Source organism: Cibotium barometz, chromosome 1, assembly GCF_041138505.1.
Source record: "Cibotium barometz isolate CiBa-2024 chromosome 1, ASM4113850v1, whole genome shotgun sequence".
NCBI lineage: Eukaryota > Viridiplantae > Streptophyta > Polypodiopsida > Cyatheales > Cibotiaceae > Cibotium > Cibotium barometz.
This window is the reverse complement of record NC_141046.1, coordinates 49,387,150-49,414,007: the sequence shown is the minus strand read 5'-3', so window position 1 is coordinate 49,414,007 and position 26,858 is coordinate 49,387,150. Positions and strand designations below refer to the sequence as shown.

The following is a 26,858-nucleotide window of genomic DNA, read 5'->3' as shown; positions in this document are numbered from 1 at the left end:
GGGAAACTCTTGCCTTCTGTATAGGGCTCTCTTCGGTCTTTTTCTGGCTCATTGCCCAGCTCCCTCAGTTCATCAGCAACTTTTTACGGAAGAGCGCGGATGCCCTCTCCCCATGGTTCCTCGCCCAATGGCTTGCAGTAAGTCTTCAAATCATGCTGTGCTACATATTTAACCCTTGTTTATATGTTTTAAATCATGTTGGATACCCCCCCCCGCCCAGTGGCTTGCATTAAGTCTATACTAGGGTTAAAATATGCAACCCTTGTTTATGTGTTTGAAATCATGTTTGATTACCCCTTCTCCCCATGTTAGTCATGTTTTGATGCCCTCTCCCCATGGCTCCTTGCCCAATGGCTTTGGTAACTCCAGTCCTCTAATCGTCATTTGTAACCCTTACCGATGTTAAAGTTTTAATGCGTTTGATGCTCTCTTCCCATGGTTGCCTGCCCAATAAGTCTCTTAATCATGAAAGGTCTTGTCTACAGCTCAATTTTTAGAGGTTTTTTCCACAAGCAGTTCTCCAGGGGGACTCAGTTACTACCATAGTTGAAGAACTACCCACCCCAAAATCTGTGTCTTCCCTGAGAAGTACAGAAGCACACTGCTTGGTTCCAACATTGGACAAAGGGACTGTAGAAGGGAAGCAGGTGGCCCTTTTACACTAGCTTTACAGGCGGTGATGGTGCAACTATACGCTCTGGAGGTAAAGTTACAAATCTTTCCTGGAAATATATGTTTGCTACAGTGACCTAGGGGTAGGGAACATCAGATGTCCTAGTTAACTGGACCCAAGGCCTTGTTTACTGGAGCGTGTGGATAGCCTCTTAATCATGTTTGATGCTTTCTCTTCTTGGATCCTTACCTATGGCTTGGGGCTAAGTCTTTCAATCATGCTAGGTTTTTCACATTGGTAACCCTTAAACATGAATATAGTATTCTTCTTTTCTTGTCTTTGGGAATAGCTCAAGATCTGCGTAATGGATGAGTGACTCTAGGTTTTTCACATTGGTAAACCTTTACTGTGAATACAGTATTCTTCTTTTCTTGTCTTTGGGAGTAGCCCAATATCTGCGTAATGTTTGCAGTATGGGTGACTCTTAAACATGGTTGCTTTGTTAAGTAAGAGCTTTCAAATTTCTAATCTTGGCCATGATTTCTCTGCCAAAACTGCTACATTATCATTCATAACCCTTAACCATGTTCATGGTCCTCCTGTGAAGTTCTTCACTGCCCATATCAGCCTTACAGGCTACTACATTTTCCTAGCCTCACCCTCATATCGATTAAGCTTTCTGATCCTTCTTATGATTCAAACCCCTGCCTCACCCCAACATGGGCAAGGGCACGTAACTTCATTGACTAGAAGTCTTTCATTCATTGTTTGGGGCATTTTGTACATGCCAGAAATTTACTGTAAGGCTACCAGTGCAATGCAAGTGTGAACAGAAAGTGGAAGACTAAAGACTTCAAACACACAAGCATTCACAAGTTTCCTATTCTACTGCTAGTGCAATGCAAGTGTGAGCAGCGATATAATGAACAGTGGAAGACTGAAGACTTCAACGCACAAGCATTCACAAGTTTCCTATTCTACTACTAGCATTTTGTACAATGAAAATAAATACTGTTGAAAGGTTGATCTCCTAGATCTCAGGGTTTACAGTGCTAGTGCTGTTAGATGCCAATTGGCACCATTTGGCCGCCCAAGTTATCTTTCCTATTTCGTGCCAAGGTATGGGAGGCTAGGGAGCTTCATGTCACCCATACTGAGGCCAGCACTCGTGTCACTTGCGGGAGGCGAGTGTCACTTGTAGTGTGGCTAGGATGTGGAACCCACTCTGAGGGATCCCAGTTTCAGGCTTCCCATTGAGCCAGTTCCGTGCTTGGGAAGACTTGCTATCTAAAGGTTCCAGGAACGGGAGATGTATCCATTGCATATTTTGTGTGCACGCATCTCTGCTTGCTTGAAACTGATTTTGTGTGACTGCATGCTATGACGTGTCCAGTTCATGGGCAAGGGACGCCTACCTGTGAACTGTGCGAGTGCCGTGCCTTGTATTTTGACATGGTTTGTGGCATGTGAACAGGTGGTAAGTATTCATTTAAACCCTTGCTTATTTTTCTAAAGGTTTTATAACCTTCACTATTCACATTCATTAAAGTTGGGCTGTATGGGCAGCCGAACCTTTGGGCACCCTTTTGTATCATGTGAACTCTCTTTATTCAGTGGGCACTAAAAGGAGGTGCCCACCTTTGTTTGAGGTGGGCCTTGCCACATGGCACATAGGGGTTGCCAACCTCAATTGACTCCCTCTCTCTCTCTCTCTCAAACTTTATGGCGCAGTGCTCGAGGCAGAGTTGAGCTCATATGCAGAGAAGGAGGGATTGCGAGCACCAGGGCAGGCTGGATTCCGACGAGCTTTCTCCACTATTGACCATATATTCACTCTGAGATGTCTGATTGACCAGGCTAGGGCGCGGGAGAAGAGATTATATTACTGCTTTGTGGATTTCCGCAAAGCATTTGACACGGTGCCACGAGAGAGACTCTTCCAGCGCCTACAGTCATTGGGGATCCCATCAGAGATGGTTTGGGGCATCTATGCTTTATATGAGCAGGTCCTCGGACGCATACGATGCCCCGGGGGGCTATCTGATGTTATTGCTAGCACCATAGGTGTGAAGCAAGGATGCCCACTCTCTCCTACACTATTTGGGCTATACATCGATGAGGTGGCTGATGTCACTAGCCTAGACATTTCCCAGTATGAAAGGAGACTGGTGGACTCCAGGATGTCTAAATATTTGCAAAGTACAAGCTTTGGGAATGGGGGATTATCCTAGAATACAAAGGACCACACTCCTAAAATTTAGGAGAGTTGCTATTTTTGGCCCGACTCCGATGGAAATTCTGTTCGTGTCATTACATCTGGAATTGAGTAGATACCAAGAGTTGGTAAAGTGCCTATGACAGAATGTCTACTAGTTGGGATATTTTTAGAGGTAAAGATTATGGAAGGACCCATCTCTTAAATTGGGACATGTGGCAAGAAAGTGGACCAAAGTGAGATAAGTGGCCTGACACTTGTTAGAAAGTGGATCAAAGTGAGACAAGTGGCCTCACACTTGTCACTTCAGCTATTGTGTGGCTCTCCACTTGTCATTGTAGCCTTCTCTTGCCATTTTAAAACATGGGAGGCCCAAATCTATAAATTGGAGCCCTCTCTCTTCATTAAGAGAGGCTCTCTTGCTGTACACTAGCCTCTACCACCGTTACAGGCTGCCCTAATGATGGCTACTCTCTTTCTCTCTCTCTTGAAGGCTGCCCATGAAGAATACCGGCTGTTGGGGACTGTTTTGGAGGCTTCCTTCGTGAAGAAATACTGAAGGCAAGGGTATTTAATCATTTATTATGATTTCTAGCCATTGTACTTGTTGTACTAGTCTTTGTACCTGCTGTACCAACCATTGTAAAGGTTGTACCAGTCCTTGTACTTGTATTTGTTGTACCGGCTGTACTACCTTCTGTACTTGCTGTACCAGCCGCTGTACATGTTGTACTAGTCACTGTACATGTTGCACCAGCATTTGTACTTGCTGTACCAGCCACCGTACCTACTGTACCAGCAACTGTGTCGACTGTACCAGCCATTGTATCTGTTGTACCGGTTGAATGGAGAGTTGTACTTGCTGTACCAGCTCTATTGCATGAAGACACGTGGTTTTTTGGGAAAGAATCAGTACCCACACGGAGGTATATGGATTATGTTGTTGGCTCGGCATTTCTACAGCCTATGTTCCGGGTTGGTTGCCTCGTGTTGGGCTGTGTAATGACATTTGTATATGGATAATCCGGCATCTCTCGTGGGGAGAGTAAGGCTCTCAAAGCTTGTACATGATATTATTCTCCTTGGGTAATAAAATACTCCAAGGAGGGGGGTCGGCCCATTCCGGCCTCTATGTGGTGTCACACGTGAAAGCTCCATTTTCAGCATTTGTGGATGTTTTGTCGAGCTTTTATGTTTTATGCAAAGTGATGATGGATATGTGTTAAGGCTGTGGCCATGTTTAAGTGTTTTAATATGCATTGATGGTATCAATAAGTGTGTCAAAGGCCCTAGTCCCCCGGGCATCGCCGCGAGCTACATTGGTATCAGAGCATAGGCTTTCTTGGAAGCGGAGGCTTCCTTCTATCAATAAGGAAGAGAAAAGATCTCAAGTGGGGACCACACTTACCATCATTGCTATTAAGCATGGCCAGCCACTTCAGAGCCTATGAAGCAAGAGCATGAGCAATAGACAGCTTGGTCTAAGGATTTATGAATTCACAAAATTTTATCTTGGAAGTGTGGAGTTGGCTTTATGTGCACACGTTTAGCACTCTTTCCATATGGATATTGTGGATTATATTATCAAGCTTACAGGCATGCTATATGGAGATATATCTCGAGATATCTTAAGGAGATGGTGAGGAGATATTTCTTTTGGCTTCATGACCAACCTGGCAAAGAAAAAGCTAAGTATACTTTGAGTTTGCAAAGTTGTTGCTTTTGCTATTTACTATGAAGTATTTTTAATGTTCACTAACCCTTGTATAGCTATGCAAGGAGAAAGGTTTTATTGTTTGCCTTGAGATGGTTTCAGGGAAACATTGTTTATGGCTCCCGTTATTGGGATGGATTATATCTATTATTCTTTTTGGCTTCCTTTATTTGGGATGCATTGGACTTTTGAAACTCATTGTTCACATACCCTGTGTATTGTTCTCTTGTCCTACGTGCTCTCTTGAAGATTGTTTCTACCATGTGTGGGTGGAACAATAGAGAGCAGATGGAAGGGAACATGGGCACTTCAGAGGGTAGTGTCGAGCACAACATGCCGTGTGTAGTGTTCTCTTGTCCTACGTGCTCTCTTGAAGATTGTTTCTACCATGTGTGGGTGGAACAATAGAGAGCATATGGAAGGGAACATGGGCACTTGAGAGGGTAGTGTGAGTTGGTGGCCGAAATGCCTAAAAACTATGTGTAGCAGAAATGCTTGTGGAACACCAGGTTATCTATGCCTGTGAGTGATTGTTTTATCTTGTTACTTGAGCCCATCTCTCATCCAAGGTGTGTGTTCAGAGTACCAACACGGAGTGCAAGTGGTAAAGTGGACATGACGCCTGGTTGGCACGAAACTTATATCTATGCCAAGGGTCATGTGGACCGATGCCTTATTGGCAGGAGACTTATTTTGTCTCGCCCATTTACTTGGGACATGGATTATGATATCTGGACTTATGGGATTGTTTTGTCTCGCCCATTTATTTGGGACATGGATTTATTTATTTTTAAAAGCCATATTAGAATCACTATCTCCCCATACAGAGGCCAAGAGATTCATTGTTTATCTCACCACGCATGTGGATTCATGTTGGGATTGTGAGAGGGCAATTCAATGAACACTCCACTATACACGTGGATTTGTGTTGCGATTGTGGAGTGAGTGTTTCATTGTTTCCACACCATGCTTGTTGATCAGAGTAGTTGGGATTGTATGGGAGAACATGGGAACTGTTGGGATTGGGAGAAGGATTGCTAGAACTATGGAGAACCAGCTTTTCTGTCACCATGGTTTGTGCTCTTGAATGGCACCAGTTTGTGTGCATAGCACATGTTTCTGTGTGAGGCACTAGTTTCTTGTGCATGGCACTTATTTAAGTGTCTTAGCACCTAGTTGGTGATTTTCATTGGCATATGATTATCTCATTGATATTGGTGATTGAGACACAATTGGCTCTTGTGCCTGTGTCTAGCATATCCATCGAATTCTCGCCCATTTATTTTGGGACATGATTTTGATATTGGTATTATGGAGACTTATTTAGTCTCACCCATTTCTTTGGGACATGGATTCTTCAGTTATATTGGATTTTTGAGACAGTCTCGTCTCTCCCACTTGATGGGACATGATTATATCTTGAATATATGGCTGATTTTTGAGACTGTCTCGTCTCTCCCACTTGATGGGACATGATTATATCTTGAATATATGGCTTGAAGCTTAAAGTTGCGGACAACTTTTAAGAAGATGGGGAGGATGTCACTAGCCTGGACATTTCCCAGTATGAAAGGAGTCTGGTGGACTCCACGATGTCTAAATATTTGCAAAGTACAAGCTTTGGGAATGGAGGATTATCCTAGAATACAGAGGACCACACTCCTAAAATTTAGAAGAGTTGCTATTTTTGGCCCAACTTCGATGGAAATTCTGTTCGCGTCAATACATCTGGAATTGAGTAGATACCAAGAGTTGGCAAAGTGCCTATGACAGAATGTCTACTAGTTGGGATATTTTTAGAGGTAAAGATTATGGAAGGACCCATCTCTTAGATTGGGACATGTGGCAAGAAAGTGGACCAAAGTGAGACAAGTGGCCTGACACTTGTTAGAAAGTGGATCAAAGTGAGACAAGTGGCCTCACACTTGTCACTTCAGCTATTGTGTGGCTCTCCACTTGTCATTGTAGCCTTCTCTTGCCATTTTAGCTCATGGGAGGCCCAAATCTATAAATTGGAGCCCTCTCTCTTCATTAAGAGAGGCTCTCTTGCTGCACGCTAGCCTCTACCACCGTTACAGGCTGCCCTAATGATGGCTACTCTCTTTCTCTCTCTCTTGAAGGCTGCCCATGAAGAATACCGGCTGTTGGAGATTGTTTTGGAGGCTTTCATCGCGAAGAAATATTGAAGGCAAGGGTATTTAATCATTTATTATGATTTCTAGCCATTGTACTTGTTGTACTAGTCTTTGTACCTGCTGTACCAACCATTGTAAAGATTGTACCAGTCCTTGTACTTGTTGTACTTGCTGTACCAGCCACTGTACCTACTGTACTAGTCACTGTACATGTACCAGCATTTATACTTGATGTACCTGTTGTACCAGCCATCGTATCGACTGTACCAGATTGTATTGCCATTGTACCGGCTATACCAGCCATTGTACCTGTTGTCCCGGCTGAATGGAGAGTCGTACTTGCTGTACCAGCTCTATTGCATGAAGGCCCGTGGTTTTTTTGGGGAAGAATCAGTACCCACACGGAGGTATATGGATTATGTTGTTGGCTCGGCATTTCTACAGCCTATGTTCCGGCTTGGTTGCCTCGTGTTGGGCTGTGTTATGGCATTTGTATATGGATAATCCGGCATCTCCCGTGAGGAGAGTAAGGCCCTCAAAGCTTGTACATTGTATTATTCTCCTTGGGTAATAAAATACTCCAAGGGGGGGGGGGGGGGGGGTGGGTTGGCCCATTCTGGCCTCTATGTGGTGTCACACGTGCAAGCTCCATTTTCAGCATTTGTGGATGTTTTGTCCAGCTTTTATGTTTTATGCAAAGTGATGATGGATATGTGTTAAGGCTGTGGCCATGTTTAAGTGTTTAAATATGCATTGATGGTATCAACAAGTGTGTCAAAGGCCCTAGTCCCCCGGGCACCGCCGCGAGTTACAACTGACTTCATTGGTCACGGTGGTGGGGACGGGGTAGACATCTCAGGTACCACAATCCACATTATGCTATATGCAGATGATATTATTTTGGTCTCTGAGTCGTGGATGCACTCGATGACTTCTGCACACACAGAGGGGGCTTACAGTGAACCTTGGGACTACAACACCATCTCCATGCACTCGATGACTTCTGCACACAGAGGGGGCTTACAGTGAACCTTGGGAAAACCAAGGCCATGATTTTCCACACCTCAGGGCCGGTTCGACCAGGCCATCTTCACACTAGCAGGAGGACAGGTAGAGGTGGTAGACTCGTGTGTACCTGGGGATTACATTTACGACTACTCCAGGAAGATTTACTATGGCGCAGGCAGCTAGGGATAGACTCACACGGGGGTATGCAGCTCTGGCCATGCTAGAGAGAGAGTGTCACCAGGCACACTTCCAGGAGCCCCGCACGAAGGGGTGGTTGTTTGACACACTAGTCACCCCTGCTTTGATGTATGCTGCAGCAGTATGGGCACCTAGGTTTGCCACCTCCACATGGTCTTAGATAGAGAGGCCTCAAATTCTTATGCTCTCACGGATGATCCGCAGCAAACCCTCCATCCCACATGACATTGTCCGGACGGAGTTTGCTGCACCTCCTATGCTAGTAGAGGCCCTCTTCCAGACGATCTGCTTCATACAGAGGATTAGAGATATGCCATCAGATCGACTCTCACATAGAGCTTTTGAGGCGTCCAGGCAACTCACAGAGAGTGGAGATGGGAGATCTTGGTATTCACAGATGATAGAGTGGCTCACTTAGCATGGTCTCGACATAGATCACCTGCCACCTTTCCAGTATGATATACATGCACCACACATCCAGCTCTCTCACAGTGAGAGGAACAGAGTCCTTCGGCAGGATTTACGACAGCGATACACTCAAGAGACTTGGATTACACCCAGTCAGCCTCTACCGCCAAAGATGCTATACTACAGACATCAGTTTATACGTATCTCAGCGGATGGATTCATACAGAGACCTGGATACATGGATGTGTACATGCCTCATAGTGCCCAAGTGGCGATTGGCCAGCTCAGAGTGTCATCACACCAGCTTGAGATTGAGGCAGGTAGGGCAGCACGGATCCCCAAAGCAGAGAGGATATGCAGACTATGCCAGGAGGAGGTTGAGGGTGAGGAACATTATGTATGCAGATGGAGAGCATATAGTGTCATTAGAGAGAGATACACCACCATCTTCAGTGGACATCCCTCACTCCGCTAGATCATGGAGTCCGCAAACCAGCACAGATTTGGCCAGTTCTTGTGAGAGACACAGCGCCACAGTGACATTGATATGGACTCATACCACAGGGAGAGGTGGGCTACAGCTCTAGCTCACTGATTTCTTCCAGAGATCTATCCCAGTGCCTACCCTGACACAGGAGGGGGTTACACTTCAGCGCGTGGCGGACCTCCGAGCCAGACGGAGACCGAGAGCACCAGGCTACTAGACTCCTAGACTACATTAGAGGGAGATCACAGAGATACATGCTCAACATCAGCACCATATCTAGGAGCAGCTAGCTCACTTACACTCACACCTGGAGATCATGCTCCGAGGTATTTTTGCCTTGCCATCGCCTATGTATCACGTATTACACCCCCATTATGGTACTAGTTGGAGCTAGATAGATCTGCATTGCATTCTTGTATACCCTACGCATATAGGTTGCATACTGAGCCTCTAGCAGTAGTGCTCCATCCATCACACCCCCCCACTAGCTCAGTACTTTCATACTTTATTTCATGTTCATTGTGTCCTTTTTTTTTCTGGACATCCAGAAGACATCGACAGTTGTACATTGATTTGTCTCATAGGTCGAGTTCGGCCTCTAGTAGACGTTAATACAGCTTTCTTTCTTTCTTTCTTTCTCTCTCTCTCTTACGTTTTTGCAAAGGCGCATATCTTCTGGCAAAAACAATCTTGCAAATTGACATGTCCTGAGCTCCCGTTGCTGCCGTACAGCTGCACCTTCTGTACCTATTGTTGTACGTGCTGCAATACTGTTTACTCGACTGCTGGACTGTACTGGTGCTGTACCTGATGCACCCGACTACATCTACTGTATCCAACTGTTGGACTTGCTGGAAACCTACTGTACCTGTGTACAGTCCACTGTATATGCAGTACTTGCTAGATAGCAACCCTATTGTACCTACTGCACAATCCACTGTACTGGTTGTACTTACTGAAAAACCTACTGTACTTGCCGGGCTTACGGTAGTGCTTGCTGCACCAGGTGCTATGAAGAACCAGCTCTGCGTGTACTTGTTTGCGTACCTGCTATTGGAAACCGCGTACTAGTATTTGTTCGTGTACATGTACCGGTTCGTGTGCATGTACTTGTTTGTGTACTTGCACACCAGGGAGGCTTGAGCCACGGTCTTTGCGAGGGTGTGAGCCAAGCTCTAGTACGAGAGCACTTGTTCGTGCATGGTTTCGGAATGATAGTTTCATGCTCGCTCCCCTCTAGGTGCATGAGATTGGTGGCTATCTTGACTCTTTCGAAGACGAGTCGAGCGTCGGCTCTAGTACGAGAGGGCTTGTTCGTGCATGGTTTCGGAATGGCAGTTTCGTGCCCACTCCCCTCCAGGTGTATGAGCTTGGTGGCTTGGCTATTTTGACTCTTTCGAAGACAAGTCCAGCATCAACAATCTACTCGGACACACTCTTGTTTGGGCAACTTATCTTCATATTTGCATTTGCATTGGATTATCTGGCTGGCAAGTCCTTGGAATCTTGTACACAGATTAAAATATGTTGATGCGCGTATTGTTCATGAGATGGTGCCCAAGGACGTTCACACCTAGTTGGTGTAGTTACCGTGGTATTAGAGTACGGTTGTTTCCCTGGAAACGGTCATTTGGTAATTGGGCTTCGTGTGAACAGCCATCATACACCATGGACAGCCATGCACAGAGTGGACAAGGGCCTAGATTCCATGGCTAGCTAAGTGGTACACATGCTTCGGATGCCTTGGGTAATGGGCATATGCATATAGGTTATGTGGAAGAGCAAACACATGTGGGACAACACTCTCAAAGCCAAAGGGGATGCATGAAGATGACCCAATTGTGTTGAAGGCCGAGATGGAACGTCTAAAGGGGCAGTTGAATGCCAAGAAGGAAGAGCTGAAGATGCTCCATGAGAACCGGAGGTTCAAAAGCTTATTGAGGCCACAAAGGCCAAGTCTATGATTGCACATACTATGGACTCTATGGCTAGGGAATTGGGTGTGAATCCTCGTGAGATAGCTCTCAACTACCTTATACGTACCGGGGATTTGGTGGAGAGCCAAACAAGTGAACTTTGTATCAAAGAATCCCCGCATGTGGAGACATGTATGTTGGCCCGCCCGGCCGTTTATGGTGTGAACCCTCTCTATCCCTTGGCACTTTTTACCCTGATTGGACAGGGGTTTTTCCCTGTGGGAACACACTTTTGTGTGTGGGCACTTTGCCCTAGAGTATTTTAGTACTCATGTATTGTACTTTCATTATCATTATCGAGTACATTTTTTCCAACACTCACGTTTTCTCTATGCTTGAGCTTGTGTATGTGTGTGTGTGCAGGCTAGCTACCCTCCTACCCAACATTGGTATTAGAGCTAGGGTTTGCCCTTCTTACTCGAGCTTGAGCCTATTGCATGCATAACACACGTATTTGTGCCTCTTTCTCTTCCTACCGCTGCCTCAGCCCTCGCACGAGCAACTGGGATTCCATCTCTCCACATCTGTGTTGCCTCGCCGGATTCTGTGCTTCGCACGATATCGATTTCTAGCCTTCAGGGCGATCCCATTTTATAGAGAGTGGAGTATTCCGGCCTTCCAGGCCAATGTTTCATTTGCAGGCAGATGGGTCATCTGGCCAGAGCTTGCCCTTGGCATCAGACTAGGAGACCGCCCCCGATGGTTCCCCCTCCTACTTCCCGCTCAGATCCTCACCAGGGGGCCGAGGGAGGAGCAGGTTCCTAGGCCGTGGAGCACTAGGTTCTGACCATGGATGACCCATCAGCCGGAGAGTGGCGGATGGTTGGCCCCCGCCCCGGTCATCGGACGAGCACTGGAGCTGAGCATCGCCGCCTTGCGCGCTAGGCTGGCATTATGCAGGAGGATTCAGTTCTATCAGAGAACCGTTTCAAGCACTTATCATAGCATCCGCCCGTAGACTGCGGGCCCCCTCCAATCACGGAGAGGGTCCCTCTGTCAGAATATGCAGCGGAGATGAAGACAAAATCTGAAAATTGCACTACAGAAAAACACAGCAATAGAGAGGGAGAGAGAGAGGCGTGTAACTCTACTATCTACACAAGAGAAAACCCGGAATACCCAATGCAAAGTGTGGGGGGCCATGGGGCTATTTTATATGGCCCCATTAGCCAGTCGACCAGCCCAAAAAGCAGCCGACAGCAGCAAAAAGCTCACGACTTGCTCATATCTCCAGTCGGCCAGCACACAGATGGAGACGTGGAGCAGCAGGGGCGGTCGGCCAGCATACAGAACACTCAGACCAGAAGTCGGCTAGTGTCTGGATCAGCCAGGAGCCACAGAACAGCCTCCCACACCTGGTAAAAATAGGGAAAAAATATGGAGAGTGGAAAAAATGAGAACACCTAGTCCAGGCGGGCACACCCATAATAGAGGCCTTGGTGTAAATATACAGACAGGAGATGACTGCTAACACCCCCTCTCAGCTCCTGGATGTGAAACCAACCCCAGGGAGCTGGAGTGCCGCCAGAGCAAAGCCTGAGATAGAGACTTCGTGAAGAGGTCCACCGCACTGTCCTCCATCGAACAGAACTCTAGCAAGATGTCATCAGCAATAATCTTTTCACGAACAAAATGCCTCTGGATGACCATGGGTCCCTCCAGTGGAAACCCAATCCTGCCAAGTAACGTCTGCAACCTTACCACCTCGTAAGTAGCACCACAAGCAGCCCGGTACTCTACCTCTGTCGACGACGACAAGGCAATAGATGGTTGCCTCGTACTGCTCCATAAAATTGCTCTTGTGCCAAGGGAAAAACTATAGCCTGATGTCAAAGTCCTCGTGTCTGGCTCTCCTCCCCAATCTGAGTCACTCCATCCGTGGAGTCTGACTCCATCCATCAATCCCCCTTTTGTGTAAAAGAGTCCAAGATCCTTTGCATGTTGCAGAAACCACAAGATACACAATCTTGCCTCCCAAAGAGTCCTTTGCACAAATGAGCTCAACACCCTCATTAGGAAGCTCTCGTCCAATCTGGTATGCACCAACCAAATCAATGAACCATTCTGCTTCTGAGTCAAGGAGGCATCATACTACTCACAAGGATCAACACCTATTACGGTGGGATGCCAAGTCCTGGAAACCTGTTGAAGATCACTCAAGGCCTTCTGAAACTTGTAACCAACCCCCTCTGAATCCGGAACCACAAAGCTTGGAGAATGTGCAACATCCACCTTCACCTGTAAGTAATCAACTGTTACTTGCTTGGCCTTCCAATAGGTCCCCGTGGAAAGAACTTCCTTATCTACAGGAGTTTCTTTGTCCTGAATGCTACGAGACATCAAAGCATAAGTTACCTGTAAAGTTTCCTCTGACTGACGAACACAAGAACTACCAACATCTGTACTGGAAAGTTCTTGCCAATTGCTGCCATCAACTGGCAAGCCATCCACTATCTGGTCAAAGCCTGCACTTGCAGCGTATCCACACTTAAGTGGCCATTACCAGACTGCCACTCATCACAGAACTAAGGACTTGGGAGAGTGAGTGCTGAAGTTTGTAAACTCCATTCTCCACTCCGCCTTCCCAAACTACGTGGCCTGTTGCCCTGTCTCGGAAAGCAACAAAATGCTCATCAAACTCCACCCGTACGCCTGTCTTGCAAACCTGATACACTGATAACAGATGAAAACCAAGTGATGGAACATACAACACCTAGGAGGAATGCTTCCCCCCTCTGCCATCGGGAACTATCTCCAACCTGTCCTCACTGTGAACTGGGATAGTGGATGTATCCCCAGTAAGAATGTGACCAAAATACCTGCAGAGATCCTGTAAAGCCGAACGGGAAAAAGTCAATGGAACATACAACACCTAGGAGGAATGCTTCCCCATCGGGAACTATCTCCAACCTGCCCTCACTGTGAACTGGGATAGTGGATGTATCCCCAGTAAGAATGTGACCAAAATACCTGGAGAGATCCTGTAAAGCCGAACGGGAAAAAGTCATGTGCTTGGAAGCACCATTGTCTAGAATCCACTCCCGAGTATCCGTAGCGGAGAGTCCTCCAACCTTCTCCCTGCCTGAAGAAAATGAAACATCAGTGTCCATCACCTCCAAGTGCACAAAAGCTGGAGTCTTCACGGTTGCTGTTGAGGATTCTGCACCCTTCTCGGTGCTCCGCTTGGGACACTGCCTCCAATAGTGGCCTTTCTCGCCACAATCATTATAGGTCCTCTCGGCCTTCAGTTTCTCTTGGTGTGCGTCAGGCTTCTTCTCAGAAGACTTCTCGATGAAGCCTTCCCTTTGCCCTTGTTATTATTCCGGCCTTTCGACCATTGGCCAGTTAAGGCCTCTGAACCTCCGCCATGTGGAGTGTTCATGAATCTTTCCTCTTGGTCCAAGACCATGGGCACAAGCTCCTCCCATGTGATGGTGTTGAGCCTGCCACCACACTGGTAATCAAAGAAGAGTAGAATGTTGAGTACTGAGAGGGCAAATGCGACAGCAACGTGATGGCCATATCCTGAGATGATATCTCCTTCCCAGCCTGAAGAACTTCCTGCTGAAGAGCTTGCAGCTTGTTGATGTGCTTCCGCATCGTCGATGACTTTGCAGGATTCATCACCCGTATCTGTAGTTCCAAGGAAATCCTCTTCATGGGCGATATCCTGTTATAGAGAGAAGCCAAATGCTGCCATATACCTCTGGCCCATGTCATATGCTTGATATGATTGATTACCTGAGGTGTGCAGTTGAGGAAAATGAAAGAACGGACCCTGGCGTTGACACGATCCCACAACTGTGCCTTGTGCCTCGTGTTCCTTCCGAATCGAGGGTAACTCCCCTAACTCCGGCCGTGGAACCCCAACAACAATGAAATCAGCAAGGTCGTAAGACTCCAAAACAGATTCCATCATTACCTTCCATATGCCGTAGTTGTTCCCGTCCAACTGACGGCCCACTGGGAACGTGGGGAGTGTCGGGATCTTCACATGCTTCTCAGCCATCTCAGGTAGATCTGCCATTGCGAGAGTGTAACTGAAAAGGGTGGGTGGGTGGGAAAAAAGAACTTCTTAAACCTGCAAGTGGCTGTCCAGCAAATCAGCCCACCTTCTTGTTGCTTCTCCTCTTCCCGAACGGTCCAGAACAGTCCACCAATCAGCAACAAAACACCCCCCCTCTTGCTCACACAGTTCCCAAGGTTTATCAAGAGCCTAGAGCTCTGATACCATGTTAGAATATGCAGCGGAGATGAAGACAAAATCTGAAAACACAAGAGCAAGTGCACTGCAGAAAAACACAGCAATAGAGAGGGAGAAAGAAAGAAAGCTATATTAACGTCTACTGGAGGCCGAACTCGACCTATGAGACAAATCAATGTACAACAGAGAGGCGTGTAACTCTACTATATACACGAGAAAACCCGAAATACCCAATACAAAGTGTGGGGAGCCCTGGGGCCATTTTATATGGCCCCATTAGCCAGCGAGCTATGGTGGGGGGACCTATCGACATTCTTTTCCTCTAGGAGCACCATCTTACTGAGGGGCGTACCCGCCGCTGCGGGAAGATTCTACCGAGCAGGAGTCATACTTTTTGGTTTCCATCCTCTGGCCCTTCAGGGACTGTTGGTCATGTCCACTCCCGGCTAGTTCAGGTGTGAACCCAGCTTACTCACGGGCACTTTTTCCCTGTGGACACAGGTTTTTTCTCTGTGTGAACACACTTATGTGTGTTGGCCACTTAGCCCTAGGCCTTTTAGTACTCACTTGTACTTTCATTTCATATCATTATTGAGTACACCTTTTCCAGCACTCTCACGTTTCTCTGTGCTTGAGGTTGTGTGTGTGTGTGTGTGTGTGTGTGCAGGCTAGCTTCTCTCTTACCCAACATTGGTATCAGAGCTTGGTTAGGGTTATGGTTAGGGTTAGGGTTAGGGTTAGGGTTTGCCCCTTGCTGCCCTTCAGAGCTTGAGCTTCAGCCTATTGCACACATCTTGCATTAGGGTTTTACTGCATTAGGGTTAGGGTTTCCCCTACTGTCCTTTGCATCCGCCTTGCCGCTGCCCTCAGTTGCCCACCGCCGTCGCTACCCTCAACCGCCTCATTTGTTGCCCTCAGTCACGCCGCCTTTGTGTACGTTGCTGCCGCCGCTCAGATCTGCACCGCCCTCTGAGTGTGTCACCGCCGCCGCCGCTCAGATCTGAGTCGCCCATCAGATCTACGTTGGCAGCCGTCGTCATCTTCAGATGTGCCCTACGTTGCCTGCATCGTACGCCCCCCATCGCCCCTATATCGCCTTTGCCGCCGTCGCCTGTGACTGTACCTACGTCGCCGTACGACTGTACCTGCGTCTTGTACTACCTCAGATCTGCCCAAAGCAACTTGCTGGTCCAACTGTATAGTACCTGCATCTCAGATCTGCCCAAAGCAACTTCAATTTTACAAAAATTGGCACTATTTGCAGGCATTTTTGGGTATTACAGGCACATTTGCTTGGCATTGGGGCATTTCTCCCAATTTTTTGGGTATTACAGGCACATTTGCTTGGCATTGGAGCATTTCTCCCAATTTTTTGGGGCATTACAGCTTTTGGTACAGGTGACAATCGCATTAGCAGATTTATAGGTGCAGATCCGGTTCAGATTTGGTCTAGTTGGCTACCTAAAAATTAGGGCTTTTCTACATTGAGCCCATTTTTGGAGCATTCGACCAATTTACCTTTGATTTGCCAGGATTTGAGCACTTGTAGCTTTTACAGGTGTCAGTTGATCGTGTTTTTCACGACACATGTATACATTTGTGGTTTGCTGCAGTATATGTATGCCATTGTGGACACTTTGATAGATTTGCATCATCGTGCAGTACACTTATAGATTTGGGACATGCATATGTATTTCTTGTGGGTGGAGTTCCCCTTCAGTCCATTGATTATCCTGCTATTTATCTCCCGCATTCTTACAGTTTTATTGGGCATTGCCTACTCGTGGTGACTTGTGACAGATTTGCTGTGTTATCATGGCCAACAGTAATAATGACCTCTTTGGAATGCTATCTCAAGAGGACAAGCTCAATGGGGATAACTATCCTATGTGGGCTTATATGATGCGTCATGTTTTGGTTGCCAAGAATGTATGGCTGTATGTGGATGGCACTGAGGAGCGTCCTCTTGCATATGCTCCAGTGGAAGGTGAAGTGATTCCCGCTCATTCTCTTGCAGGTCCACCTCCTCGTCTTCCTCCTACTTAGCAGCAGCGTACTTGGGATGCTAGGGATGCTTAGGCCCATGCATTGATTGCTTTCTCGTGCCGCAGGCATATCATTCTGCACATTCATTCCTGCACCACTGCAAAGGGTGCTTGGGATACCTTGGCGGCGTTGTATTTAGGTCGCAATGAGGCTCGTGTAGCTTCCCTTTGGGGCAAGCTTGAGACTGACCGCATGCTTGAAGGTGACTCTATCAATCAGTACCTTACGCATGTGAAAGACCTACGAGAGTAGCTCATTAACATTGATGAGGTCTTGACAGATGGCTATCTTGTTCAGATAGTTTTGCGTAATTTGCCTGACTCTTATTAGACTTTTGGCACCACTTTGCGGTTGTTGGCTGGCAATGCACCTAATGCGGTCACTTTTGACAACCTTGTGACTCTCTTGCTCAGTGAAGAGCAATCTCGTTCCAACATGAACAACATGATGTCTGCTGAGTCAACAATGGCTGCTCCCTTTCGTGGGAATAGATCTGGGCCTAAACCTAGCCCATCGGATCCTCCCAAGACAGAGGACAAGCCTGAAAAGAAAAAGCGTTGTAACTATTGCAGGAAAACAAGGCACACCATAGAGGAATGCAGGGAGCGTATTGAGAGTGGAAAAAAGAAGAAGCTAGCATCTTCTTCCACAGGTGCAGATCAGGCCAATTTGGCTACACGTGTCAGCCTTGACCCTTACATCTTCATTGCCTGCAGAGATGTCTTTTGATGCCGTTGCTTTTAATGACTATGCTCTATAGTCTGTACTCCTTGGTATGCATTGTCTGGCAGATGCATTTCAGGGGGGGGATTTTACTTGCCCACATGCAGTTGGTGATGCCTCATGGTCACTTATGCTTGTTGACTGTTATGCTTGTCTATGCTAGACGCTTTCTCTTATGTGATGTCTACTGGAGATGCCTTTTATACTGTTTTCCCTTGCAGCGGGATTGTTTCTACAGTGTTGACATTGTCACTTTCTCACATGTGATGTTTACTGGGAGCAGCTTTTACACACTTGGCTAGTGTTGGCTTGCTCTCACGGTTTTGACATGTCACATGTATATTATTCATTGTGGGATTATGCATCTTTACACTTGCCATACATGCCACCGATCATGGCATCGCTGAGAGTTTAACCATCCTCTCATAGCATTGGCTGATGCCCGCCTTGAGCCCTCATTTTCAGCTTTTCCCATTGCTGAATTTTTACTTTTATCAGCCCTACCATTGCTGATTTTTCCTCATCGGATACTCCATTGATGAGTTTCCCTCTTGCAGCTTACATTGCATGTCTCAGAGGCACGACTTTTGGATCGTGTTGCCTTTACACATGCGTATAATTGCTACCTCTTCTTATGCTTATCATTGGTGCAGTTACAGAGCATTGATGTGGATTACATGCAGTTCAGCTTGGCATTTGGTACTTGCCTTTAGGGCGATGCCTCTTGATTTGATGCAATTGATGTCCACATGATCTTTTCCATGCATTTCTAGTGATGCATTTATGTACTACTGTGCTCTAGCATTAGCGCTATGACATTGGGGATTCTCCTTTTTCCCGTCATATAGTGCTTGTTTTTTCCATTGGCACTGCAGTTCACTCTTGGAGCATAGTGCAGGGCAGCATTCACAGCTTTATCACCCTGTTGCTACCTGTTCACACCGTTCACTTGAGGGGGGTTTGTTGGTCATGTCCACTCTTGGCTAGTTGAGGTGTGAACGCAACTTACTCACGGGCACTTTTTCCCTGTGAGACTGGACATAGGTTTTTTCCCTGTGTGAACACACTTATGTGTGTTGGGCGCTTAGCCCTAGGCCTTTTAGTACTCACTTGTACTTTCATTTCATATCATTATTGAGTACATCTTTTCCAGCACACTCCTGTTTCTCTGTGCTTGAGGTTGTGTGTGTGTGTGTGTGTGCAGGCTAGCTTCCCTCCTACCCAACAGGGACGCAGTGAGGAGTGCGTCTCTCTGTCAATGAGCAGCTTTTGCCGTTTGTGACAGGATCAAGAGTCATAGTTCCAGGACGTGCTCAGTGGGTTACCATTCTGATTGGAGAGGATAGCGTTGGCTTCCTCAACATTTATGTCCCGAATGCAGCTGCAGGTAGAGCTATCATTTGGAGCACTGTCCAACAGGCCTTGCCCTAGGCTGATTTTGGTGCATGGGCGGTGACTTCAACATGATAGAGGGAGCAGAGGACAGATTTGGAGGTGGCACGACCAGAGTCTCAGGAGCGGAGTACTCTGCATAGAAGGAGATGATACTGATTCTTAGGGACAGGACCCTTGGCATCTTCCAGAGTTTGGGCGTAGCCCCAAGAGTCTTAGCTTCTCTCGATCGGATAGGTGGAGCACTGGCCCCAACCTCTCTCGACTAAACAGGTTTTATGTTGACGAGTGGGCTTGCAGCCGTGGAGGCATGGTTGGTATTCTGGGAGGCACTACTTTTCAGATCATGCCCCAGTTATTCTGTCCCTAGAGGGCCCATGGAGGCACGATAGACATGCGATCTCTAGGATTCCAGACAGCCTCATTCAGGACCCCTAGATTGAGCAGATATGGGCAGGACTGGACTTTTCCTTACGCTCTGTAGCGTGCACTTTGGATGATGACCTTGGGGAGATCAATATTTTCTTACAAGAGGCAGCCCAGAGTAGATTGGAGGGATTTCGAGAGCAGGAGAGGAGTCTGAGGAGGGGCTTAGCCTCTTTACAGCGTCTTCAGGAGAGTTTCCTAGATAGCCTGTGGATTGAGAGTCAGATCGTTGCCGCCTGTACGGAGATTCGGTCCATTGAGGAGAGGAGGGTGGAATATAGATACCATGCCAGGGCTTCATTCTAGACTCAAGCCGGTGACAGAGTTACTGGAGACTTCTTTGAGATAGCTGGCCCACACAGGAGGAGAGACGTATTCGCAGGCTGCGTGGCCAAGATGGAGCTATTGTTTCTAATCCCCCGCATGTGAGAGCCATCACCACGGATTTCTTTCGATCTCTTCTCACTGGTGCTCCATTATCCCCCCAGGTGATGGATGCGCGCGAGAGAGTCTGGAGGCACACGAGAGAGGTGGTTCCCCCCTCCCTTCGGTCTTTCTTATTGACCCCTTTCACTTCAGAGGAGCTGGCGGAGACGATGAAGGCATTACCCAGGGGCAAATGCCCGGGGGCGGATGGGCTTCTTGTTTCTTTCTTTTTTCGCTATTGGGACCTCATGGAAGGTGGCTTTCGCACCGGCTTCGATGAGATTATGCTCATAGGTGCCATGCTTGAGACGCTCACAGAGGGCTTGTACGTTTGATTCCCAAGGAGGGTAGTGATAGATTGGAGATCTAGCAGGGGAGACCCATTACCCTTCTAGGGATGGCCTATAAGATTTTGGCCAAGGCCATCAGCAGGCGACTTCAGCCTTCTCTCCTAGATTTGATCCACGACTGTAACGCGCGGAAGCTCTGGGTAGTCTTCTTTCAGCCCTAAACACTCTTGGAAACCATCTGATGCAAAAACGCACCATCTGATGCAAAAACGCAGGTAGAGAGAGAGTAGAGAGAGAGAGAGAGAGAAGTGCTGGAATTTCAGTATATACTATGGTACAAAAAGGTACATAACTGTACAGCCATGGGCTGCCTTCATAAAAAGGTAATAAACCCTAAAATCTGTCCCCTATGGGACCTCCTATTGACTCACACCCCTAGTGGGTGGAATGCCTAAGACATTGAGCAAGGGGGCCCTTTTATAGGCCTTGGGATAAATGATGAACTGGCCGATTGCTGGTCGGCCAGTTACATATTCATTAAAACCCCTTTAATTCAGCCGATTGCTTGTCCTTGTCATTGATGCGCCTGCTGCTGCCATTCCTGCTGACGTCAGCCGACATCCTCTTTTCCTTGCAGCCGACAGACCTAGTCTGGGTTCATGTGCTTCAGTCCCTGGCTCTGTCTGGTTCTGCTCTTTATCTGGCTGCCTCTTCTGGATTTAGCCCTAGAAATGTCCATGGCATCTGTGATGCACATGACATCCCCCTCTGCTAAACTTGATGACGGGAATCCAACCTGCTCTTGGATGACTGTCATCATCCCAATCCTGTCCCGAAGTCCCTCTGTCACCTTCCATCCCTGGCAAACCTTTTTCTCTGAAAATCCGATCTGTTCTCCAAACCACTCTGTCTCTGATGAAGATCTATGCATCTGGTCTTCCTCTAGTCCACAATCCTTTCCTGCCCTGGCTCTGAACACCGTCTTGGTCTTCGTTCCTGGAACTGAGTCTGGCACTCTCACATCACCCTTGGAGGATCAACCTCCCTTGGGACCGTTCCCTTAGAACCCATCTGGCTCACGAAACTGCCATCCCCATCTGGCACTGTGGAACACCACCAACAAACCTCTTGGGAGTTCTTCCCGATCTGTGTTCTCGCCTTGGGCTTCGAATCCGTGTACTTTCCTGTACCTTGGACCTGTACACCATCATATGGGACTGAATCAGTGTTTAGCTTGGCTGAGCCTGATGCTCTGATACCAATGTAACGCGCGGAAGCTCTGGGTAGTCTTCTTTCAGCCCTAAACACTCTTGGAAACCTTTTGATGCAAAAACGCACCATCTGATGCAAAAACGCAGGTAGAGAGAGAGTAGAGAGAGAGAGAGAGAAGTGCTGGAATTTCAGTATATACTATGGTACAAAAAGGTACATAACTGTACAGCCATGGGCTGCCTTCATAAAAAGGTAATAAACCCTAAAATCTGTCCCCTATGGGACCTCCTATTGACTCACACCCCTAGTGGGTGGAATGCCTAAGACATTGAGCAAGGGGGCCCTTTTATAGGCCTTGGGATAAATGATGAATTGGCCGACTGCTGGTCGGCCAGTTACATATTCATTAAAACCCCTTTAATTCAGCCGATTGCTTGTCCTTGTCATTGATGCGCCTGCTGCTGCCATTCCTGCTGACGTCAGCCGACATCCTCTTTTCCTTGCAGCCGACATACCTAGTCTGGGTTCATGTGCTTCAGTCCCTGGCTCTGTCTGGTTCTGCTCTTTATCTGGCTGCCTCTTCTGGATTTAGCCCTAGAAATGTCCATGGCATCTGTGATGCACATGACAACGACACTCAGACTGGTTTCGTTCAGGATCGGAGCATTCTGGACAACATCTTTAGCTTTTGGGAGGCGACAGCTTCAGCCAGGATGCGGCAGCACGACCTCATTGTGCTACTCCTAGACTTTGAGAAAGCTTATAACAGGGTGGATTGGAGCTTTTTGGAGGACACTATGAGCCAGATGGGATTCCCCATGGAGTGGATTTGTGGAGTCTTAGGACTTTATTCAGCATCTCACAGCAAGGTTCTCATTCAAGGAGCCCGAGGCGATAGATTCCCCCTTTCTCGCTCGGTTCGACAAGACTGTCCTTTGGCACTGTACCTCTTTCTATTTGTCGCCGAGGCCATGAGTAGTTTTCTCTCCGCCGAGGAGACCACCTTCCCCTCCGCACGTAGGAGGAGCTGCTGGACTCAGAGTTTGCAATCGACACAACAACCTACCTTGCTGGAGATGTTGGGAATCTCCAGAGATTCGCGAGGCGATGGAGATTTTCTGTTGTGCATCTGGAGCACAGATCAACTGGCACAAGTCGTGTGGTTTTTGGGTAGGCTCAGCACCCACCTCGACTTGGTGACCAGTTGAGGCTTTCCAGTGGATCCCGAAGGGCAATCCAGACCACTACCTCGGTTGCCAGGTTGGTACCCTATTTCCCCTTTGGAGCATTTTCTCGCAATTCTAGCAAAAGCACCATAAGGATCTGATGCCAACTGTAAGACCACTAGTGCAATGGAAGTGTTTCCTCTGTACAGAATGTAATCAAAATGTTGATCTCCCAGATCTCAGTGCCAACAATGCTGTTAGATGTTAGTGTTCAGACCAATGATGACCGTTTCAGATCATATTTCAGCTTTTTCTTGCTTTGAGTCAAATGCTCCATTGTTGAAGAACTCCCTGGAATTAGAAAATCTTATCATTTTGGTCCTGCTCATCAAAAGCTCCACTTGCTTTGGGAAAAAGAGCAGCTAACTGGCCCTTAAATGTCTTTTCTGTTTAAAACCTTTTCGTTATCAATTAGGGCATTTTGGCATTCTAGAAATATGAGGCACTAATGAGCTTGCATTAAAGACCTTTCTTAAATCTAATTTCGTGATGGTATTTTTGGTTTTGCAGGGTGACTCTTTCAATTTCCTAGGTTGTGTGCTCACAGGGGATCAACTTGCCACACAAACAATTACAGCGGGGTATTTCATTTTTTCAGATATTATTATTATCATTCAGGTAGATAGGATTCCTTGTCTGAAATTGCTAGCTATCATGTATTTTTGGGTGCTTCGAGGTTGTGTTTATGGGTTCACTTTGCTGAACGACGTGTGACTAAGCTTAATATTTTATGATCAGTATGTGTACTACCAAGTTTGGAATAGAAATGCATTGGATGTGGACTATCCCGATTCTGATGAATCAATGCACAAGGGCTTTGGATATCCTGAAGTGCATAGCAGCAGAAATTTGGCTCTCGAGAAACTTTTGGAGCAAAGTGCACATGCCAACACCTGTCAAGGTATTATATCTTTGCACACATTTCAATCATGGAGCATCTGTTGATTTAAAACTTGTCTATCATGGTGATATGTTCGCTTAAGAATGTCTTATCATGTGTGCGCTTTAAATCCATCATCAATTGGTTTTTGTGTTTCAACTACTGGAACACAATTGGTAATGGCCGTTACTTACTGTGATTATTTTGGCTTGTATGGTGACCAAGTGTTGTGGGTTTTATGCAGAAAGAACGTCCGTAGCTGACCAGAGACAGTATAATTGTATAAACCATCATATTGTTACAAGCCGTTTTGCCCTTAGCAAAATTCAGCAGCTGCCTGACCCTGGCTTCTGCAATGAGGGCAGACACCTGATGTCAGTAGTTGTATCTAACAATCTGGTAGGGAAAGCCAATGATCTGAATGAGTACACACCACCAAGTGCCCGTCCTTTCGTGGCTATTTTAGAGGATGCAACTGTGAACAAATCAGGAGGTCAACTGGGACAGTTGTCTGATGGCGTTTCACAGCAGGCTCACTTCCCTTCGGATTTGAAGCAGCAAAATAGATGGATGTATGAACACAGACACCGATTAAGAAGGTTGGTGCTAGAGTATGGTTTGGAGTATGGGCATGAAACAGTTACAAGCCTTAATTCATTGTACAAAAGGAAGCACAAGGAAGGATACGGTGGCAGGCAGCCCAGCTTTTCCGGAAGAGGTTTGGATAATGTTCTGGCTCCCTTGAGAAAACCTCGATACAAAGCTTTGTTTGGTGTAACATGCCTTTTTGGGCTGGTCTCTACCACAAAACTGAATGTTTTTCCCAGCGTCACTGATGTGAGTGGTCCTAAATTGAGATCCATTTTAGGCAGACGGGCTCTTTTGGCTCTTCCTGATGCGGCACGTGTGGTCACCGAAAACCCCACTTTCATAGACATTGGCCAGCCTGGAGCAGCTTCTATAGGTGGTCAGCTTTTGTCTTTAAGTAAATCTTCCTTCTCATGGACCAGGACATTCGGGATACTTTTAGGGTAAGTGTGTTGGGATCAGTTGATTATAGACTTGATTAGTCTTAGAACATCAATAACCCCTTCTTTTAGAACCGAGTTTTCACGTTTGAAGTGTGGGATGCAGGTGGGGCTCGTCCACACTCTACCTGGGTTCTAGATTGTCACAGCTCGTAAAGAACAAACAGAGAAGGTCAGCAGAAGGCCTTTCCCTTGGAATGGTGACTTGTGCCGTCTTGGCGAACTTAACCTATGGTACATCAATAATCATGCGAGCTCCTTCATGGTATGCACAGAAATTTTACTTTTCTTTTCGAAACAAATTGGTGGTCACAGGCCATAATATTTTTCTTTTCAGGTGGTTATTAAATAATAGAGTCACTGTCAATGAGGTGATAGCTCAAGTGGTGAAAGTGTTTGCCCAGGACCAAGAGGTCTTGGGTTCAAAACCCCCCTTGGTGCTTCCTCGGCGGCATTGCCTACGGGTGGATAAATAAGCGCCTATGGGTGGCTGTCTACGGATGGTGAAATTTGGTAACTATGGGAGGATCTTGGGCCAAAGGCCAGTTGAAAAAAAGAAAAAGAAAAAGAAATAATAGTCACTGTAATAACCTTACTCAGAAGTTGTTTATATATAAGTAGTTTGTGAAAGTTTGAGCTCCTCGCTAGTTAAAATTATGACATGCATGTACTTTCCCTATACAATATGTACATGCGCTATGTACTTTCCCTACACATGTACATAAGCTGCATTGAATCAAACGTTTCTTTGATTAAACATTTGAAAGATGTGCGGCACAAAATAATCAAGAGAGCTCTAATATAATCACTCACATAATAAAAATAAACCAAAAGAGTATGCTTTCTTCTGTTAGCATGTTCTCAAAAAGTAGTAATTGTCCATGTTGTCTGGCTGGTCTCGATTTTGATGAATTTTAAACTTGTCAGGGATAGTTTGATTGGAAAGGCTCCCTGGCTCATTGGAAGTTTGGGGACAATCTTTCTTGACTTTAGCATCTTTATCCAGGTAAATAGTTATTCCCGATCATTTATAAACTAATTACTTTTTGTCTTGATTTTCTTATTGGTGACGTAAGCTTAATAGTAACTAGTTAGTGACCTGCGCCTTGCTGCTCCCCCTAACGCTTCAGCGGGGGAGCACCATGAGCTGCCACATGGCTGAGCCTTGGCTTGGCAGTTCCAAAAACAGTGTGCATAATAGTTAGATTCTTTCATGTCAATCTTATGTATGGCAGGCACACTACTATAGCTGGCACTCAAAGAAAGGTGGGCCAAGTGAATACACTCCACTCTTGGCATGATGTGACATATTACTGCTTCAAAATTTTTATCAACATTCATTCAAACTAGCCAGCAGGCCCTGATCAGTAGCTCCCTTGCCCCCTAAAGTCGGGGTATGGAGTTCAAATCTACCAATTTTAGTACCCAATCTCTGCATTAAAAAAAACACACTCAAAGTCTGGGATGACAAGAGGACATTAGAGTAGTATTAATTTGTACAGTCGAACTAATATGAGTGGGGTAAGTTGCGCCCTTGGGTATATCTGCTTTTGTGACTCTGTACAAAACCCATGAACAAATGATGTCCTTGCTCGAAGATTGAAAGCAGTTGGGAATGGATTCTTGAAATCTACCTTCAAAAGAAGCTTTTGCCATGTCGAGCAAATGGATGATATGTTGTTATGATCATGTACTTTCATTTCTTATCTATTAGTCATCAGCCAATTTGGCTTCAAATTCATGATGCACATCTTTTGGCAATAACTTCTCAATTGGGTGGATACTGATACTGGGCGGTGGTGTGATTTTCAGTGAGACTTGATACACCAAGCGTGGCTGCTTTCTTCTGTTGCTTTCCACTACCATCTCACCAATCACTTTCTTCAGTTGTAAAAGTAGAAATTGGCCCATTGGCGCAATGAATTGTTGAGTTGGCTATGTATTGTTTTTCTGTGGAGAGAGAGAGAGAGAGAGAGAGTCTTAATGGAATTGCCAAGTAAGCAGACCACAGATGATCCATTTGCTAGCATTGAGGCCCTTGAAATGGGACTTCAACCTGGGATATCTCAAATAGGAGCCTGGTGTATTCCTTCATGGCACCCATGTGCATGGAACTTGAACCAAGGATCTCCCGTTTAGGGGCTTGCATCTAGTTGACCTTTGCTCCTGGATGCCATACATATAAATCTCCCTCTCCCTCTCTCTCTCTCTCTCGTGGTACCGATTCCTGTACTTGGCTGCTGTCATATAA

The 26,858-nt window shown here is 46.4% G+C and overlaps 1 protein-coding gene across 4 annotated transcripts in view; it reads left to right on the top strand.

Annotated features, from left to right (window-relative positions):
* LOC147642126 (uncharacterized) overlaps positions 1-26,344 on the top strand; it is a 27,000-nt gene extending 656 nt beyond the window's left edge. The window contains exons 1-8 of one of the 4 annotated variants that reach the window (XR_015266709.1): positions 1-137; positions 23,210-23,317; positions 23,438-23,600; positions 23,824-24,610; positions 24,714-24,841; positions 24,945-25,120; positions 25,535-25,613; positions 25,843-26,344. The exon at positions 1-137 is cut by the window's left edge and continues 656 nt beyond it. Coding sequence is in view for 3 of the 4 variants with exons in the window: in XM_086803162.1 (XP_086659288.1) it covers positions 1-137; positions 23,210-23,317; positions 23,438-23,600; positions 23,824-24,610; positions 24,714-24,872; positions 25,535-25,613; positions 25,843-25,908 (1,499 nt within the window). In the remaining variant the exon portion in view is untranslated. Of the gene's footprint in view, positions 138-23,209; positions 23,318-23,437; positions 23,601-23,823; positions 24,611-24,713; positions 24,873-24,944; positions 25,238-25,534; positions 25,614-25,842 lie in introns of those variants that run through there. The other 3 variants (XM_086803162.1, XM_086803177.1, XM_086803170.1) reach the window with 3 other exon arrangements.
* The last annotated feature ends 514 nt before the right edge of the window (positions 26,345-26,858 follow it).